Source organism: Capricornis sumatraensis, chromosome 7 (genome assembly GCF_032405125.1).
Source record: "Capricornis sumatraensis isolate serow.1 chromosome 7, serow.2, whole genome shotgun sequence".
NCBI classification, from domain to species: domain Eukaryota; kingdom Metazoa; phylum Chordata; class Mammalia; order Artiodactyla; family Bovidae; genus Capricornis; species Capricornis sumatraensis.
Window position 1 is genome coordinate 42,674,200 of NC_091075.1, and position 20,591 is coordinate 42,694,790.

A 20,591-nucleotide genomic window follows, 5' to 3' on the forward strand; every position below is an offset into this window, starting at 1 on the left:
TGGCAACCCACTCTGGTATTCTTGCCTGGAGAATCCCATGGACAGAAAAGCTTGGCAGACTACAGTCCGTGAGTCACAAAGAGTCAGACTCGACTGACCAACTTTCGCTTGTTCACTTACTTACTTTGTATAAAACAGCAACAAAGCGCTTACCTGAAGATGTGTGTGTGCTCAGTCACTTCAGTTGTGTCTGACTCTTGGTGATCCCGTGGACTGTAGCTAACCAGGCCCCTCTGTCCATGGGGATTCTCCAGGCCAGAATACTGGGGTAGGTTGCTATGCCCTCCTCCAGGGGATCTTTCTGACCCAGGGATTGGACCTGTGTCTATGTTTCCTGCGTTGGCAGGCAGGTTCTTTACCACTAGCCCCACCTGGGAGTAGGGGTCCAGATGCAAACAAGTGTCTTAACTGAACCCATGGCGTGCATTCTAACTTAGGGACCTTCCCCTGGAATTAGTCCCTTCTTATTTGCTGCCATCTTCCAGATTTGGCATTTTTCACATCCCATAGTGGTTCTGACTCATCCTTAGTGCCAAACAAGCTTTCCTTCTGCTGTCTCCTCAGCTGGCTATAAATAACTGACCATCTTGCACATTTGAGAAGGGTAAATCCATAGTCACAAAATTCAGATGCAGACAAGCAATCTACTTAATCTACACATGAAAACAAGAAAGTGTCTAATTGGTGCCTGTATACTTATCCTGATGACCAGGCTACCTTCCATTACATAGGGCAGGTGGAATACTGATGAATTTATGAAGCTAATGGGAAAAGCTCAAATTTCTTATCCAGGCACTAAACTGTATCAACTCTGGGGCCTCTCACAATCTTTAATGACATCTGTCCCACTTCATTTTGATGTTTGAGAATAATGTGGAAGAATGGAAGAATGTATAAGAAAACACTTGAAAATGTTAGATGTCTATACTCCAGAAATATCATGGGCTGTCATAGAGGACAAGTTCAAGTTTTCCATCATTTAATTTCACCTGTCATCAGACAGTGACATGGTTTAGATGACTGATGTCATTCTCAGTGATGGAGGAATTCTAACAAACTTTTGATAGAGAAAATTCTACCTAAAATAAGCTATATTCATGAAGGAAATTTCTCCCCCAATGGTTTTCAGTACTGTCTTTTTAAAAAATTATTTTTCATTTTATTTACCATACTCACATCCAAAGGAAAAGATTTATTTATGAATAAGTCTTTGGTTTTCTTTGTCCTCTTATTATGCTTTGAAGTATAGGGAAATGTTGAATACTGAAGAACTCTTCAATTTGGCTGCCCTTTTTGTTTTTTTTTTTTGTTTTTTTGTATATATTTGGATTTTCATGATCTCTTATTAACAGGGGCTCCTTCTCTCATTAATTATGCCTTAGGATGTATAAAGTCTATTTATCAGTGTCAGTATAGTTGCAGTTGTACTTGCAGTCTGTTTTAACTAGAGAGAGTACTTTGGCAGCCTAATTAAACTGTGTGGTTTGCATTCATCTTCCAACCTTTGAAAGCCTTTTTAAATGGATCTGAATCTTAGAAAAGATTTTAAAGATCCTGTTTGCTCTATAGTTAATAGACAACACCCATTGAGCCCAGAAAAACAGTTTAGCTTAACCAAGCCTTAGTCAATATAATTTGGACTGATTTATTTTGAAAATAAAGTTAAATATTTCTGCAGTTTTTGTGGTTGTTGGAATTGGCTGCATTATTTAGACATAATGTTCCAATGAGGAAGTACTGAAAAACACCTCCCTTTTACTTATTTATTTGAAGAGGTAAATTTTTCCATTTAAAAAGATTCAAAAGATATTTATTGAGAAAATACATTATTCAGGATACTGTGCTCAGAATTGAAAGTGATATGAGAATACATAAAACATTAGCTCTTGTCAAGCTCGTTGGCTTTGATTCTTCATTGCAAGTTCAGATTAGGTCAGTTATTTCACCAATACGAGGCAATCATTTCTCATTCCAAGAAAGTGAATGGCAAAATATAGCTACTTAACTAGTTTTTAAATAAAGAGACTAGTTTCTGAATACAAAGTGTAATCAAACTTTCTGGCAAATGAGCATTATAGAGCAACCCATTTCATATCATATAGAACAAAAGTGAGAATATAAAATGGTTTTTTTTTTGAAACATATTAATTCCCATATTTATAACATATTTCCTTGAGCCTTCCGGTTTTGAGTTATGATAAACTTTATCTCATGAGAGACTGAACTCTGGCAGTGTTCGTTATGCGTGTGTCCCATTTTGCACACCTTTGAACCAAGAAGACATTTATCAGTGGCTAATATATCTTCAAAAATTCACAGCCCCTCAAGATCAGTTCTCTGTATTTCTATACTAACAGTTGGATTTGCTTCAGTTTAGAGATGTGGGTATGCTCTGGATAGTTTATTGATCATATTATGAAGGTCAATTAACTATTGCTAATTGATAGAACAAACTTCAGGGTAGTAAACACAAGTAAGAAAGCATCAGATTATTGTTAAAAGGAACCTTTAAGAAGAATTTGGAGAAGGCAGTGGCACCCCACTCCAGTACTCTTGCCTGGAAAATCCCATGGATGGAGGAGCATGGTAGGCTGCAGTCCATGGTGTCGCTAGGAGTCGGACACAACTGAGCAACTTCACTTTCACTTTTCACTTTCATGCATTGGAGAAGGAAATGGCAACCCACTCCAGTGTTCTTGCCTGGAGAATCCCAGGGACGAGGGAGCCTGGTGGGCTGCCGTCTATGGGGTCGCACAGAGTCAGACACGACTGAAGTGACAGCAGTAGGAAGAGAATTAGCTCTGTTATAAAAATAAGAAGCAGAAACTCTCTGTTCATAAGTAATTCTTTACTTACTGATGAAAATAAATTCATTTATTATTATCACTACTGATAAGGATACTCACTATCCAGATTGGGAGCTGGGCATCTGCTCATGTTAATGTGCTCTGGTGCCTGGGATTATAAGAATGAGCAAACCATGGAACAAATAGGACTGGCCTGGTTCAGTGAAAGAAGAGGAAACAAATACTTTTCTTTCAGATTCAATTCAATTAACCTGTCCTGGAATGGCTCCCATAATCCCATCAGCTGTGTCCACCATCTAATACAGTCCATCCGTCTCCCTTCAAGGTCTGTGAGAGGAGAGAGGATTGTATTCTTTATATGAATAAGAACAAATGAGAAATGTACAATTTTTAAGGAATTGCATGGAGTTTTTTAAATTGGATAATGAAAAACATTCAAGTCTGTTTATCTTAATCTTTCTCAAACATGCCATTTACACTCATACTTCCTATTGATTCCAGAGTTCATCCTTTCTGTTTCCCATTGGGATAGTCATCATTTGGCAGACAAGATTATCAGGATATCTGAGTTAGCAGGGTAGCCTATCAAGTCCAGCCTGCAAGGGCATACATGAGGCTGGGATCTCAGAACACGAATCTGCTATCAGTGTTCCTTACTCTCTCTTCTTTCTTATATTATCCCTTATGCCATCTGGGTCTCCTTCTCCTTAACATGTATAAAGTATTTTCCTCTGAAAAGCAATCAAATAAGTGCTGTCTTTCACATTTTTCAACAGCCATTGAGTATCTAATTTGTGACAGATAATTTGCTGGCAAATACAATGACAATGAAGAGATACAAAACCATAAAGCTATCCATCCCTTACCCTCAAGTAGCGTAACTTTAGGAAGTGAAATATCAATTTATTTCCAGTAGGTTGCTTTTTTTGACACCTTTCCTTGCTGTGCCAATTCATGTAGAGTAGAATTAGTAGCATTTTTCCAGGTTTTTCTTGATTGAAGGAAGAGCTCACAACGCAAATATTTGAAGAATGATGTGTTTGACCCTTGAGAACTCTGTGGCTTGGGGATGCCGTCAGGAATTCAACCAGACTTCCTCCTTTGTTATAAGTGTATTTGAAAATGTCATAACAGATTAAATTTAACACTAGAATTCTGGTTCAGTTATCCAGATTGTGGTCATAAGTTACCTTTCCATTTTTATTAATACCAATGATCCTTTCATATTAAAAAAGAAACTAGCTTGGTAGAGTTTATCAATAGGAATAAGAACAGGCTTCCCTGGAATCCTTCCCACCCCCTTCATACATCCATGGTCCCCCAAATGGACCCTGAGATTATTTCTGTTTCAGAGAAGAAAGAAACTAATCTGCTTATATCAGCAAAAACTAGTGAGAGTTAAGCATTCCAACAGTGTCATATGCCTGTATCTAAAATCATTTGTTATGTTTGTAAATATGGCCAACCTGAATGTACAGTGCTAATTTTTGGAAAAATATAAATGAGATACTTACTAATTAAAACCCACACTTTCTTATTGCTCAATTAGTGAAAAAAATGAATAATCAACAGAGTTGAGTTGGAAAATTCCTGGAACTCTGATCTAGGGACAACCTCTTCTCTGTTAAGCAAGCTTTGAGAACTGAGTAAGCTTCTGCAAGATATGCTGTTGCCTAAATTTCTTGGTAGATGGCAGGCAACTAATTGTCAATCCAGCAACTCTTCAAAAATGTCTTCTTTTCTAAATGGCACAGTTTACCTTGACAAGAGAAGTCTCTTTAAAGGTAATAGTCAATTTTGTATCTGTGTGGTATATTTTTCAATAATAAAATAATAAGTTATTCAGCCAGTTTGTAGGGCATGATGCTGTCCGTATACCAGTCACTAAATGAAACTTAAGGGAAACTTAAGCATCTATCTTGTGTCTCTATTTTTTTTCCAGATTTTAACTCCTCCAGAGTAAGGACTTTGTCATGCACATCCTTTTATTTGCTGAGTCTAGTTCAAAATAGTTTCTCCCCAATATATTATTATGAAACTTGTTAAACTAAAGTTAAGTTTGAATTTTGGTCAAGTTAAACAACCTCTCTCCTTGTTCATTGTTGAGGAAGTGTAAAGAGTATTTCAGACATGGGAGCAAACAGTCACATGGAATGAAATATAAAAGGAAAGAGCTGCAGAAGGGAGGAAGGAAAGGAAGGGAGGGGAGGAAAGGTGTAAGAAGAAAAAGAGTGAGAGAAGAAAAGAGATAGTTGCATAAGCTGAAAGTTTTATTCCCCACTATAAACCCCCAGTGATTTAGAATTTACCAGCTATTTTGGCTTACTAGTGCCACCATAACAAACTATCACAAACTGGGTGATTTAAATTATAGGAATTTAATGTCTCACAGTTCTGCAGGTTAGAAGTCCAAACTCCAGGTATCAGTGGCATTGGAGCCTTTTGGGAGAAGTACCTGCTGCAGACATCTCTGCCCGGCCTGTCAGTGGCCATCTTCCCTCTCTGTCTGTTGTATGGGCTGCCCTCTGTGCCGGGTTTCCTTGTCCCATAGGAACATCCCGGGCTTCCTCAATGGTGACAATTCCACCTGCAGTGCAGGAGATGCAGGGTCAATCCCTGGGTTGGGAAGATCCCCTGGAGGAGGGCATGGCAACCCACTGCAGTATTCTTGCCTGGAGAATCCCATGCAGAGAGTAGCCTGCCAGGCTACAGTCCCAAGGATTGCAAAGAATCGGACAGGACAGCACAGGCACCTGTAGGAACAGTAGCCATACCAGATTAGGGCCCGCCTACAGACCTCATTTTAACCTGATTACTTCTGTAAAAACCCTATCTCCAAATAAGAGCCCATTCTGAGGTACTGAGGGGCTGCACCATATTTTTGAGGGGCAACAAATTCAACCCATGACACTACATATTTCAAACTCTGGATTTTAGCCCCAGAAAACCTGATCTTTTCAGTGTTCTCTATGTCACTGAAAGGTAGCTCCAGTCTTCATCCCAGGCGTCTAGAAATCTAGAAGTTCCAGACAGCTTCCTCTCTCCCCTATGCCCACGCAGTCCAACACCAGTTCCCGTCTCTCTTGTTTCCCAAATGTCTCTCCAGACTATCTACATCTCCTCTACAATCACCTGAGTACCAGCTGTGTCATCTCTCACCCATTTGTATCTTTCTCCGTGCAGTCCATCCTCCACTAGAGCCAGAATGTTCTTTCCAAGATACAGATGTCATCTGGCCATCCTCCATCATAAAACCCTTCAGAGGCACCCACTGCTCATTAAGTAGACATTCTGCCTTGTAACCCCTGCTACCCTCTGTGACCTTCTCTGCCACCATGCTCTCCCAGCTCACTCCCAGTGTCTCAGAGCTCACGTTTTCCATGTCACCTCCTGCACGGAACCTCTGCCAGTGCTCTTTTTCCCCTCTTCACCTGCAATCCAAGCCCTACTTCTTCAGAAAAAACAAAAAAACAAAAAAAAAAAAACCTCCTTTACAGTCAGTTGCCCTTCTAGAGCAAACCAGAGCACTTATTAGCCTTCATCACTCAGGTTATTTTATAGTTACTTGTGAAATTATTGAATCAATATCTTTCTCCTCCTCTCATGTATGAGCTCCGTGAGAACAGGGATATCATTTTTTGTTATTCACCATCATACTCCTAGCATTAACACAAGTCTTCTTATATAGTATGTACTCAAAATATATGGTGATGTTCAAACCTAGTGATTGGCTACCAGAATCACTTGTTTAAAAAAAAAAAAAGGCACAGGCAGATCTCACCATAGATATCAGGCAGGAAGTTTTTGGAAGAGTTCTAAAACTATTTCAGTGAGTGTGGTAATAAGGAATGCAAATAAAAAGATGACTTAAGACACCAGCAGTACAAATGAAGATGAAGGAAGGGCCACATGTGTTTAAGAAGTAGGGAACTTTAAAATTAGGTCCACGGATCTAAACTGAAGCAGGACACAGGCCCGCTCCAGGCACTGTTTCCCATAGGAACCATCGAGTACATTGAGATTTCTGCCTCGTTGCAATACTATGCACAGTATTGGTACCTCAGTGGAATTAAGGTACATGCCGACACTGTTCTTTCTTACCACTGATGCAGTCATGTTAGGCATGATGCTTCCTTTGCTGACTTGCTATCTGCCTTATCTATCTCCTTAGAAGCACTTTGCCTTTAAAAAAGATAGCCATAGTTGACCTTGTACAACTTCAATTCCAGAACCTCATTTTACTCATAAAGAACTGGGGCCCAGAACAATGAAATAGTTCACTTCTCTGCAACTAGTCCATTGTTTTATATCAAATAAGTCGCAGAAGATTATTCCAAGCAGTGACTCAGTAACCCACATGTCATTTCACCCAAGTAATAATTGTTTCTCCCCAGGATCTCTTTATGCTGGTTCACTCTTTACTCCAAACAGAGCATTAACTCTGATGATCCAGCTTTTATTGCTCCACCCACACGGTGACTGTAGCATTTGTCACCCAAATCAGGGCATGTGTATGTGAGTGCATGGGGACACTACTGAAAATCACCCTGAGACAGCAGGTATAAAGCAGGAATGTCCAGAGCAAGCCAGGATATGCAGTCATATTACTGCTACATCAGATTCTTCAGAAAGGCCACAGATACAGATGCTCAGTAAGCAGTGAATTACATCTTCTTCTGGGCTCTGAGCATAACTTGTAGGAGAGGGCATCACTCCTGCCTTACTGCGTCAACAGCTCTCATTAACATATCTGTAGAGCTTAATCATTTCAAACCTCACTGTCTGCCATGCTTAACTGACAGACACAATCAGGAAGAGGTGATCTAAAACCTAGATGTCACTTTCTTACAAAAAAAAAAAAAACCCTCTGCTGTTCTTTATTCACAATTTTCAGTTGATCGTTCACTAACTTCTGGTATCTTGAGAAGGTAACAGTACATTCCCTGGTTGACTCTCTGTTTCTTCTCTAAAACACAGGCAACCAGCCAACACATACACAGAGCTTTACCTTCTCATCAACAGAAACCACGGAAAGCTAGAAGCACAAAGAAGGTTAATTTGCTCGTCTGATCAAAAGTGAAATCACAAATGCCAGGCAATGATTGGGTTCCATGCTATTGTTTTGTCATTGGGGAGTTTTAAGGGCTCAGGATGAAGCGAAATAAATAGGATTTACTGGGATTTTGTGGAGTTGGTTGGAGCCAAATGATGAATCCAACGTTTGCCTAGACTCTGTCTCTTGAGGGATTTATGAGCACTGAAATTTAACCTGTGTCCAACCACATTGCCCTTAACCACTCCAATGGCCTCACTTAGCTTTCCCCCAATGCCATGTTAGAACTGAAAGACCTGCGTGTAAGCTAGTAGATTACAGCTCACCTTGCCATCCATTCTGTCACCTCACACACTTTATCATTTCAGGAGAGGAGGGGGCCCTTGATGATATGATATCAAGAAGGCCTTGGATCATCACACACAAAAAAGAAACAGATTCAGTTAACTTTCCTTTCCTTTATTTTCCCCCTAATTTTCCCACTAACTCAGTACTAGCTCTGACTATACATACATCAAAAAGAAAAAGTACATAATATCCTCTCAATACTGTGAGGTTTGGGAGAAATAGTTGAGTAGTATTAATAATTAAAAGCATATGAGTGCATTACTGTTAGAGCCTTTTGTTTCCATTCTTCTCAGAGATCTAACACGGTGTTCAAATGTCTAGTTTTCCTTTTACTGGTTTAGGACTAGATAAACCTCCCTGCATTTGTCTATGGAGCTTGCTTCATTTCCCATTTTATATTAACCTTCTATATCTTACCACTGTGAGATGTTATTTGAAAGCTGACTTCCCCCAAATACAGCAGAACACAATTAGAAGAAATTCAAGAAACAGTTCAATGAAAACACTTATTTTTAATATTTAAAAAGTGTTTAAATGATTTTTAAAGGAAAGAACATAAGCTAGTTATTGTTAATGATGAGTGGCTAATCATTAAGTAGAAATTAAAGAGAAAAAATATCTAAAGGTGGAAGTGAAAGAAGTTGAATATAGGTCAACAAGATAGAGTTCCTTCCTTAAAAGGCATGAATGTTTCTTTCACTAAGTATTATTTTATGTCATTATTCCATACCCTAGAGAGATGTTAACGGAGAAGGCAATGGCACCCCACTGCAGTACTCTTGCCTGGAAAATCCCATGGACGGAGGAGCCTGGTCGGCTGCAATCCATGGGGTCACTAAGAGTTGGACATGACTGAACGACTTCACTTTCACTTTTCATTTTCATGCATTGGAGAAGGAAATAGCAACCCACTCCAGTGTTCTTGCCTGGAGAATCCCAGGGATGGGGGAGCCTGGTGGGCTGTTGTTTATGGGGTCTCACAGAGTCGGACACAACTGAAGCGACTTAGCAGCAGTAGTGGCAGAGAGATAGAAAGACAAATATTCCAAACATGATGCTCTCAATGATCTTCCAATCAAAGAAAAGAGATGAGATAAACACTAATGAATACCCAGCACACACAAAGCTTACCTTATGTGATTGTCATGAGCATTAAGCGATTACATATTTATGCAATGTTTAATTAAAGCAGTCTGATACACAGCGTGCATGCATGCTCAGTCATGTCCAACTCTTTTTGACCCCATGGACTGTAGCCCACCATGCTTCTCTGTCCCTGGAATTTTCTAGGCAAGAATACTGGAGTGGATTGCCATTTTCCTTCTCCAGGGAATCTTCCCAGTCCAGGAATTGAACTCACGTTTCTTGCATCTCCTGCACTGGCAAGCTCTTTACCACTCTTTACCACTGAGCCACCTGAGAAGCTCCTCCCTAATACATAGCAGTAAGCACTGTTATACATGTTTATTAGTCAATAAATAAATACACAAAATACATGTGCCTCAAGCAAACATGACATATAAAAATTATTGAAACAAATTGATGTATAATGCCACCCTTAATGACATGGAACAGATGGTTGAAAAGATCCAGGAAGATTTCATAAAGAATAGGTTATATAATGGATGAGAAAATTGACAGCTGAACTTATTAAAGTTACTAAGGCAAAAGGAAGCACCATTAACCCAAGCATAGAGTTGAGATAAATTCATAAAATAATGAATAGACACAGGCGACAAGAATATAGGGTAGAAGGAAGATTGGGCTTTAAAAGTGAGTCAGACAGTAATGGGAAACAGATAATGCTTTGTATTATTTGTTAGTATTATCATATTTGGTGATACTTAAATGAAGATAAGTCCTTTGGAAGTAACCAGCCAGCTTTACCAGAGGCAAATGTGCAGCTATGTGATGGTCACAGTGATCTATCATACACAACTTTAGCAATTAGCATTGCTGTTCTGATGGCTAAAGTAATTAGTATAGTTATTAGTATTGATTAATGTGCTGCTATGGATTCTTATGGCTTCCCAAGTGGCTCATTTGTTAGAATCCACCTGCCAATACAGGAGACAAGGGTTCAGTCCCTGGGTCAGAAAGATCCCCTGGAGAAGGGAATGGATACCCACTCCAGTAATCTTGCCTGGAGAATCCCATGGACAGAGGAGACTGGCAGGCTACAGTCCATGAGGTCACAAAAGGGTCGGACATGATTGAGCAACTAAACAACAACAACATGCTATTCTTTTAAGACAGATTCCTTATAAAATAATGAAATCTTGATATTGAGGTAGCTTTCAAATTTAAGCTAGCATACCTAGTCTTAAAGCTGTTGTTTAGTCAAGTTTCTTAGATTGATTTCCTTTCTCACTCCTTACCACCTTAAGTTTATGGAGAAATACTTAACAGAGAATAAAGGGTTGACTCCTGTTTTCTTCTCTTAGAAATGAAGTTCTTTCTCTGTGTTCTGTCTTTCTATAGTGGTAGATTGGGAGCTGTTTGAGAGCAGAGTCCATTACATCCATCCTTATAAGCCCCAGCATCTAGTCCAGTTTCATCTAGTAAATCCTTATGAACTGTGGTTGAGAATGTCTTAATTGGATTGGATTGGGTTGGATTAGATTAGATCACAATGAATAAGAAGTAAAGCATTTCCTCTTATCATTTTTCAAATAACTTCTTATTTAGGTATAAAGTGAAGCATACATAGAATAATATTTAAACTGCCTTAGATGTAGACTCTTGTAAAGAGTCTGTATCTAACTGGATAGATTTAATTTGAAAACTGACAGCAGTTTCATCACAGTAGCTTGATAGATTATAATGAATATATTCCGTCAAGCAGCATCATTTAAAGTAATACTAGTTGAAAGTAAAAAGCTTTAAATAAACCCTATTTTAAAAATAGCTCATCATGTATATGTTGATAAAAATTCTTTGTATCACAGATTTAAAGACATAGAAAGTCTTCTTAGAAATATATGAGACTTTTAGTGCCATTAGTTCTCTTTAAGAGACAGGAAAAAAACTAATTACACCGCATTGATGTAATTCCAAGCTAAGTACATGTATGTATTTAAATCATGGGAAAAGATCCTTGAAGTTAAATGATATACCAAATTTAGCTGTTAGGCAACTATTTCTCTCATTTGGCTAAGTATTCCTTAGAAGAACAGTCTGTAACAAAGAGATTTGCTTCAAACTCCTGATTTTTTAACCAGTGCTGCTTTATACACTTTGAACATGTAAAAGTTCTAATTGTTTCCTGGAAATGAACAACAGCTGCCTATAGATGTATTGCTTATTCATTTATTTACTGCATATAAAATCATTTAAAGGTAAGGTAGAAAAGGAAAGAACTTTTAAATCTTATATCTTTCCCATTATCTTAAAAATCCACACAAAGATCAGGAAAGTGTTCTCACTGAAAATCATATTTGATCTAATGTGTCTGAAAATATTTGACTGTGTTATTTGTATATGAAGAAATATCCCGATAGATAATCAGACATCAGTTCAGCACAGAGAGTCTAGAACAGACATGGTTATGCTTGTAGTTCTTATTTATGGATGACAATTATTCTTTATAAACTAGTTGATGGAAAGAAGCGTACATTATCTTGATTGATTCTCTTTTTGCTGTTTTCTTCTGTCATGATGGATGTAGCTGAGGCGTATTTCTGTTGAGCTGTTCCAATAAGTCATAAAAGGGAAACAGTCTTTTTTTCTGGGCTTATAAGACCTTGGAGACCCTGAAGATTTGAGAATTTTTTTTTTCAAACATAAAACAAAAGAATGAGCCAGATATAAAAGGATACCTACCAAATGATTCTATTTACATCAAGATCAAAAACAGGCACAAATAATCTGTGGTCAGGGTAGTGGTTACTTATCCTTGAAGTCAAGCCTCTGGTAAATGATGATGGTAAATGGTGTGTTTTCAGATATGGATGCTGGTTATATGAATGGGTTCAGTCTGTGACCATTTGTTAGCTATTCATTTATCTTTTGAATATATGTTGTACCTCAATAAAAAGTCCAAATAGAAAAGAATGAATAAAAAGTAAAAGCATTCATATTTCCTTTTCCTCCAGTACACTACATTCTGAAGGGGCTCCTACTACTCACAGTTCACAATAGTTGTGTTGTCCCAAGTCATAGAAGTGTTTAGCAGCAGAACCAACATTTTGGATCTTTGCTTCTGTATCTTGTGATTTTTTATTTTTGCCGATCACAAGCTATGCTTACCTCTCAGACCCATGACACGGCCTGCTGGCAGGAAAGCTTTTAACCTTTCTCTGTGACCTCATGCCATTTGCCCTGTTAACAGGAGAGTTGTGTGAGGAGAAACTGGACTTCTGTGCCCAGGACTTGAACCCCTGCCAGCACGACTCCAAGTGCATCCTGACGCCAAAGGGATACAAGTAAGTCTGCAGCTGCACTGAAGCTCACGCCTGGGGGAGGAGGGCCTTTCTTTTTTTTTTTTTTAGTTATTTAGGTATTTATTATTTATTTGGCTACACCAGGTCTTACTTGTAGCATGCATGATCTTTGATCTTTGTTGCAGAATGTGGGATCTAGGTCCCTGACCAGGGATTGAACCTGGGCTCTCTGCATTGATAACTCGGAGTCTTAGCCACTGGACCACCAGGGAGGTCCCAAGGAGGGCCTTTGTTTAAGGAACCTTCTTCTTTCAGGATCTAGCTTCACACCTTTGCTCAGGATTTATAGGGCATTTTCTCCAGCGTTATTGGCATTTTTATAAATGTTTATTTACAGTATAAACTTTTTTTAGTATACCAAAGAGTTTCCTTTTGTTCTGTGACTTTTCAAGGGAAATTTTGTATGAAATAAAAGGGCCTTTGAATGTGTATGTCTGTGTTTAATCACTCAGTCATGTTGGAATCTTTGCAACCCCATGGACCGTAGCCCACCACCCTCCTCTGTCCATGGAATTTTTCATGCAAGAATACTGGAGTGGGTTGCCATTTCCTATTCCAGGGGATCTTCCCAAACCAGGGACTGAACACACATCTCTTAAGTCCCCTGCAATGGTAGGTGAATTCTTTACCACTGGGCCATCTGGGAAGCCCAAAGTAGTCTTTAGTTCAGTTCAATTCAGTCGCTCAGTCGTGTCTGACTCTTTGCAACCCTATGGATTGCAGCACACCAGGCCTCCCTATCCATCACTGGAGTTTACTCAAACTCATGCCCATTGAGTCGGTGATGCCATCCAACCATCTTATCCTCTGTCGTCCCCTTCTCCTCCCACCTTCAATCTTTCCCGGCATCAGGATCTTTTCAAATGAGTCAGCTCTTCACATCAGGTAGCCGAAGTATTGGAGTTTCAGCTTCAACATCAGTCCTTCCAATGAATATTCAGGACTGATTTCCTTTAGGATGGACTGGTTGGATCTCCTTGCAGCCCAAGGGACTCTCAAGAGTCTTCTCCAACACCACAGTTCAAAAGCATCAATTCTTCGGTGCTCAGCTTTCTTTATAGTTCAACTCTCACATCCATCCAAAATAGCCTTTGATTGTGTTTAATTAAATTCATTTGAAGACCCAATAGTGAAAGTCGCCCAGCCGTGCCCAATTCTTTGAAACCCCATGGACTGTACAGTCCATGGAATTCTCCAGACCAGAATATTGGAGTGCGTAGCTGTTCCCTTCTCCAGGGAATCTTCCCAACCCAAGGATCAAACCCAGGTCTCCCACATTGCAGGCAGATTCTTTTACCAGCTGAGCCACCAGAGAAACCCAAATAAATTCTTAATATCTACTAGATACTTTGTTACCTGAATGGAAGTCATCTTTGGTAAAATAAGAAGTTTAAATTAATGTAACTTAAAATGTTTTGGTCTGCAATAATACTTTAACTACCCAAATGGAGGAAGACAGAGTGACCATATGTCCTAGGTTGCCTTGGTACAGTCCGTTTATATCTGTTGTCTCAGTGTAATTAATATTTAGTGTCTCCTTCACTCATGTGCGTGTTTCGTGGAATGATAACCGTCTAGTCAAGGCTATGGTTTTTCCAGTGGTCATGTGGTCATGTTGGACTGTGAAGAAAGCTGAGCACTGAAGAATTAATGCTTTTGAACTGTGGTGTTGGAGAATACTCTTGAGAGTCCCTTGACTGCAAGGAGATCCAACCAGTCCATTCTAAAGGAAATCAGTCCTAGGTGTTCTTTGGAAGGACTGATGCTAAAGCTGAAACTGTAATACTTTGTCCACCTCATGCAAAGAGTTGACTCATTGGAAAAGACTCTAATGCTGGGAGGGATTGGGGGCAGGAGGAGAAGGGGATGACCGAGGATGAGATGGCTGGATGGCAGCACCAACTCAATGGACACGAGTGTGGGTGAGCTCCGGGAGTTGGTGATGGACAGGGAGGCCTGGTGTGCTGCGATTCATGGGGTCGCAAAGAGTCGGACACGACTGAGCAACTGAACTGAACTGAAAGCGTCCAGTCATGCCAGCTAGCAATCTTCCTGAAATATGTTTGGTAGCAAATGAAATTATTCCTTTGCCACAATTCTGTAACTTTTTTGTTTGTTTGTTTTGGGGGTGTTTTTTTTTTTCATTTTTGCCCAAGCTAATTTATTTTTAATTGAAGCAGAATTGCTTCACTATATTGTGTTGGTCTCTGCCATTCATGACCATGAGTCAGCCATAGGTATACATGTGTCCCCTCTGTTTAACCTCCCTCCCGCCTCCTACCCCTTTCCAGCCTTCCAGGATGTTACAGAGCCCTGGTTTGAGTTCCCTGAGTCATACAGCAAGTTCCCATTGGTTACCTATTTTACACATGGAAGCATATACACTGTCATGTGTAGAATTCTGTAATATTTTAAGAGTCTATCAACAGCAACTTCTTTTCTTAGACAGACAGTAGTTTAGAAATCATCTTGTAGGAATCCTTTATTTTAAACCTGAGGAAACCATGACCCAGAGAGGTCCATGGCTGTCCAGAGGTCTCAGTGTTGCTCAGTGGCACAGCTGGAACTGGATTTTGTACTTCCCAGTTGGGTGATTTTTCTACTACAGGTTACCTCTGAGAAGTTTTACACTTTATCACCATGGCAGGTTGTTTGTTGCAGAAGGTAAGCTGGATTCTCAGAACTGTTACTGTAAGGCTCAGGTTGAGTTGTCCTTACAGGAGACAACTAGCAAATAGCAATACTTGTTCCTTCTTAAAAAATTTTGTAATTTTAATTGGAGGCTAATTACTTTACAATATTGTAGTGGTTTTGCCATACAGTTACATGAATCAGCCATGGATGTACATGTGTTCCCATTCTGAACCCCCCTCCCACCTCCCGTCATCCCAGTGCACTTGTTTCTTTATCCAGTATTTACTGAGCATCTGCCATGGGTCAGGGCATGTGCTAATATTGCCATCTTTTGTTTTTATGGAGCTTTATGGCTATTCAGTCTCTCATACTCAGGCTTAGTTGCCATAGGATTCAGAGAATTAAAACTTACTCAGGTCAGGAACAGTTTTATAAGAATAGATGGATTAGAGCTGGGACTAACATATTAATACTTGTCAACAGATTATTGAATATTCCAAGTTGAATGGGAGATGAGGTCATATCACCTGACCCATACTGCCTTTGGAAAATCAATCTGAATAAAATATTTATTCTCAAGTTTCATTTAGAGAATATTTTAATTCAATTTGATTTAAAATTCATTATTTTAGAATATACCATTGCAGCACCTGTTCTTTTTATTTGATGCTTTTTTAGAGAAAATATATTTGATTCTACATTTCATTATATTTTAGTTTCCAACTGTATGTGGGAAAAGCAAAAGTCTTATTGAAATCTTTATTTTATACAAAATGCTGCATTACATTTTGTTCTTCCAAATCCACAGGTGTAGTATTTTAACTCTTAATGTCTTTGATCTCCCCTTAATGAATTTGGCAAATTGAACTTCCATCATTTACATAACAAATATTATCATTTCTTAGAGAAATTAATCAGAGCAAATGGTTTTCCCAAAGGATTTATTTGCAGGACAGGTTTCACAAAGGTTTGTGAATTATAATTACAAGATACACTGTTAGTCAAACTTAATGGAAACCATTCAAAAATAAGTTCATCTTCAAAAAGACTAACCCTTAGTTCAGTATCTTCAGTTACTATCAATTGCATTGCATGCTCCTGATAGTGCATTTTACTGGATTATACATTAACTGATTTAGGAACGCATTGTTTCCAGCAGTAATTTGTGAGTTTGTATGTAGTTTAGCAGGAAACAGGATAAATCATAGTGTTTGCTATTACTCCCATATTATATATAATTGGACATTGTGGGAAAGGAAGTTGCAAAAATGTAAGTGGCCTTAGAAACCAAAATTATATGAAGCTGCTAAAGAAAATTTCTACCAACAAATATTGTTTGGACAAGTTGTACTGTTCCTTCAACTACATTTTCTTATTGCTAAGCTAATAGAGCTGGTTTTACTTCTCTTGCTTTATTCTATACCTCATAAATCTCCTAAATTGCTTTGAGATATTTTTAGGCTATGATATGCCGTAAGTAGAATTTTCAAGCATACATCTTACTTAGTCAGCTTTGGGGCTTCTAAATGATATATTTTATAGTCTTTGCTTTCTTCTTTGTTCCTTGTCAGATAATAGAGTTCAGGGAATGTGATACATTTTATTGATAATACAAACTTTAAGGAACTCATAATTAAATATTTTCTTCCTGTTTTGAAACTCTGCCTGAGGAGTCAAAGAAAGGCCAAAATGTTGGTCATGATGTGCCTCTGAGTTCTAATGGGCTTGAAAAATAGTATCTGTCGAGAAAAGAATATAAAATAGCTCTTTGGTGAATACGTGGTTCTCTTATCTTTTACTTTGATTTCTCTTCTCAGATAAATAATTCAGAGTGTTTCAAAGCATTTCTTCTTTCTTTTAATGCTCTGTACTTGAGCAGCTCTGCTCACATTAACATTGATGGAAGCCCTTTTCTCAGGCCTTGTCCATCTCGTTGAGAATGTCTGTAGCCATTTAGAATCCATTTAACTTCAGGCTTGTTTACTTTGCTTTGTTATGATTTAGCACTAAAACCACTGGCTCTAGAGCAAGCATGCTTATGCAGTGAGCTCATTTTATTTCTTAATTCATACATGCAAGGCTGTCTGTGGTGCCCTTAGACTGTATATACTCTCATTTATATTAATTCATCAGTTCTCCAGTAACTCCTAAATCCTGATTTTGCATTTTTAGGCAAAACCTTTGGCATTCACATTCACTTATCCGTATTCACTTACATCTTAATGGCTTTGAAACAGAAAAGTAAATAATTAGTACAGTCTAAACCATGAAGATTTTTTTTAGAATTATAAAGACATATATAGAATTATTTTTTAAAACCTATCATTTATTGATCATGCATTATATAGAAAATGCTATGCAAATTATTTTGTAGATACTGTTTTTATTTAAACTTTTTAACAAACACCTGTGAGATGGAAATTACTATATATGTGTTATAGATGGGAGGAACACATAGATTAAGCACTGTAGTCAAGATTACATACACTTCACAGTGAAACCAAAATATGAACACAGCTCTGCCTAATTGCAAAGTCCAAATACTATTAGGCTAAAATAATTTCCTGTTTTGTTTTGTTTTAAGTCAGTAAACCCTTATACTCATGGAAGCCAATGTGTAAAGCTAATGAATCACAGCAGTAAAGTGTTGTTGGGTGGCGGGGTACAGAGGGAAGCTGCCAGCAGCCCCCTCCCTATTTATGGCCATATCTGTAGGAGTTCCAATGGCTTCACCAAGCATAGTTTAATAATTGCTACACATGCCATATTGCTTTTCTCTGAGCACCTTTAAAGTACTGGGTCTTGGTATCATGGATAGAATTCCAGTGGTCAGCACTGATGAAAAAGTTTTTAAAGGGAACACCGAGTAACTAATTTAACAGCATAGAACTATGGTTAGAAATTCAGGCTTTCTTATCAGATTGCTTGGGTTCAGTTCCTGACTATGGCACACAAGTTGGATGTCCTTGGGCAAGGCATTTAATCAGTTTGTGTCTTGTTTCCTCACTTGTAGCAAAGAGTCATGGTATCACCAATGTCACATGCCTGTGGAGAGAATTCAGTGAATCCATATATGAAAAAGTGACTAGAACAAGGCTTGAAGCAATATGCTCAAAGAACATCTGCTGTATTATCATCCCTGGTTCTTCACCAGCTGTGCAGCCCCACACCACCAAAGTGAACAGTCTGAAAAGCTGTCCAGGGTTGGGTCCCAGGAATTTAGTATCACCTTCCCTGCTCTACCCAGTTAGGTCAGCCCCCATTCTGCCCTAACAGGACTCTGGATTCATGGTGAATTAGAGGGTAACTAATGCTAATATGTTTGCTTTTCATAAAATTATATTTTACTCTAGTGCATCCAGTCTCTATTGGAAAATTAAAAATGTTAATTGTTCTTAAAAATTTCCTTAAGGTTCTTAATAAGTTTTACAACACAACACTTTCATCATGTCAGTACTCAGATGAATTAGCTGGAAATAGAGGATACCATGGCCAAATAGAGTGAGGGAAGAAGAGAGGGAGGGAGGGAAAGAGGAAAGAATGAACCCCAGTGCAATTAGTCTAATCTTATTTGGATTGCGGAGGCATACTGTCATCTGAGAGGGGAAATTGCTGTTCCTCTGAGAGATCACAGCGAGAAAGCATGGAAAGCTTTGCAGATCAGTACTGTTTTCTAGGCATCTGTTAATGTTTAGACTTTATGAGCTTGTTCTAAATACGTTTTCTCAAAGGCAGTACCAGTTTCCTAGCGGAAATGCAACTGTTGTGCTCATTTCGGCTCAGTTAGGTTTGAAACTATTTACCTGCTTGTTCAAACAGATGTGACTGCACTCCAGGATACATAGGTGAACATTGCGACATCGACTTCGATGACTGCCAAGATAACAAGTGTAAGAACGGAGCCCACTGCACCGATGCAGTGAACGGTTATACATGCACCTGTCCTGAAGGCTACAGGTAAAAGTGCAAGTGAATGTTTGTATTTAAAGTATTATAGGACTCAGTTCTTATTGGCAATTAAGTAACATCTAATCAACGTGTTTTTTTTTCTCTTTTCATTCTGCAGTGGCTTGTTCTGTGAGTTTTCTCCACCCATGGTTCTCCCCCGTACCAGCCCCTGTGATAATTTTGACTGTCAGAATGGAGCTCAATGCATCATCAGGATCAATGAGCCAATATGCCAGTGTTTGCCTGGCTACCAGGGAGAGAAGTGTGAAAAACTGGTCAGTGTGAATTTTGTAAACAAAGAGTCTTATCTTCAGATCCCTTCTGCCAAGGTCCGGCCTCAAACAAACATCACTCTTCAGGTAAGGTTCCCCCACTACCAAGAGCTGATCTCATCCGAAATCAGCTCAGCTTCCAAGCATAAATGTGCGTGGCGATTTCTGAGTGATGTTGTTTCTTAAACGGACAGTTACATACTGCATAGCATAATGACAGATAATGCCACTTGTGTGAAAAGTTCCTGTTAGTCTAACATTTCTGTCTGTTAAACCTAAATGGACACCACGTATTTTTATTCACTACTTGATCACATAAAATACACACACACACACACACACACACACATTCACACTGAGAAAGAGAGCAGCAAAATATCTTTGTTTTGTGCTTATGTAATGGCTTAGCATGTGGCACTAGTGGGAAAGAACCCTCCTGCCAATACTGGGTATGTAAGAGATGCGGGTTCGATCCCTGGGTGGGGAAGATCCCCTGGAGGAGGGAATGACAACCCCTCCATTATTCTTGCCTGGACAATCCCATGGACAGAGAAGTCTGGCAGGCTACAGTCCACAGGGTCGTGAAGAGTCAGACACAACTGAAGTGACTCAGCGTGCACGCATGCACAGTGCCATCTGATTCCTTTATTTCTGTGGCTCTGCAGTCCAGGTTATATACAGTGGGAGAGTGGGCCGAATGGGGAGCTTTCCTTAGGAAATCTGCAGCTGACAAGAGTACAGATGAGACAGAAAACACCTTGACAGAATATTCAGCCAAGTGTCATTTAACTTCCACTTGAATTTACAAACTCAAATTTTAAGTCTTTCCACCAAGTCACCGTTTACCTTTGAGCAAGTCATTCAGACCCCGATAGACAAGGTTAGGCTAGATTAGGGGTCATAAATTTACATGGGGCAGATTGCGGCTGCATGTTTGTTTTATCTGTTCAGCAAGATATTTCAATATGTTTTGAATTCAAATGTGTGTAGCCAAATTCCCATGACCCCATTCCTTATTTGTTTTACCCTGGCACTCTAGCAAGGGGCCAAGGCTTCTTGGGAAGTCACGAGGAATGGGACCCTGGAA

General features: G+C 39.0%; 1 protein-coding gene across 4 annotated transcripts in view; it reads left to right on the forward strand.

The window, feature by feature from the left end:
• Positions 1-20,591, forward strand: part of SLIT2 (slit guidance ligand 2) — a 403,061-nt gene that overhangs the window by 358,546 nt on the left and 23,924 nt on the right. For all 4 annotated transcript variants that reach the window (XM_068975688.1, XM_068975691.1, XM_068975687.1 and 1 more), the window contains 3 exons: positions 12,539-12,632; positions 19,104-19,241; positions 19,351-19,591. In XM_068975688.1, the coding sequence (XP_068831789.1) occupies positions 12,539-12,632; positions 19,104-19,241; positions 19,351-19,591 (473 nt within the window). The remainder of the gene's footprint in view (positions 1-12,538; positions 12,633-19,103; positions 19,242-19,350; positions 19,592-20,591) is intronic.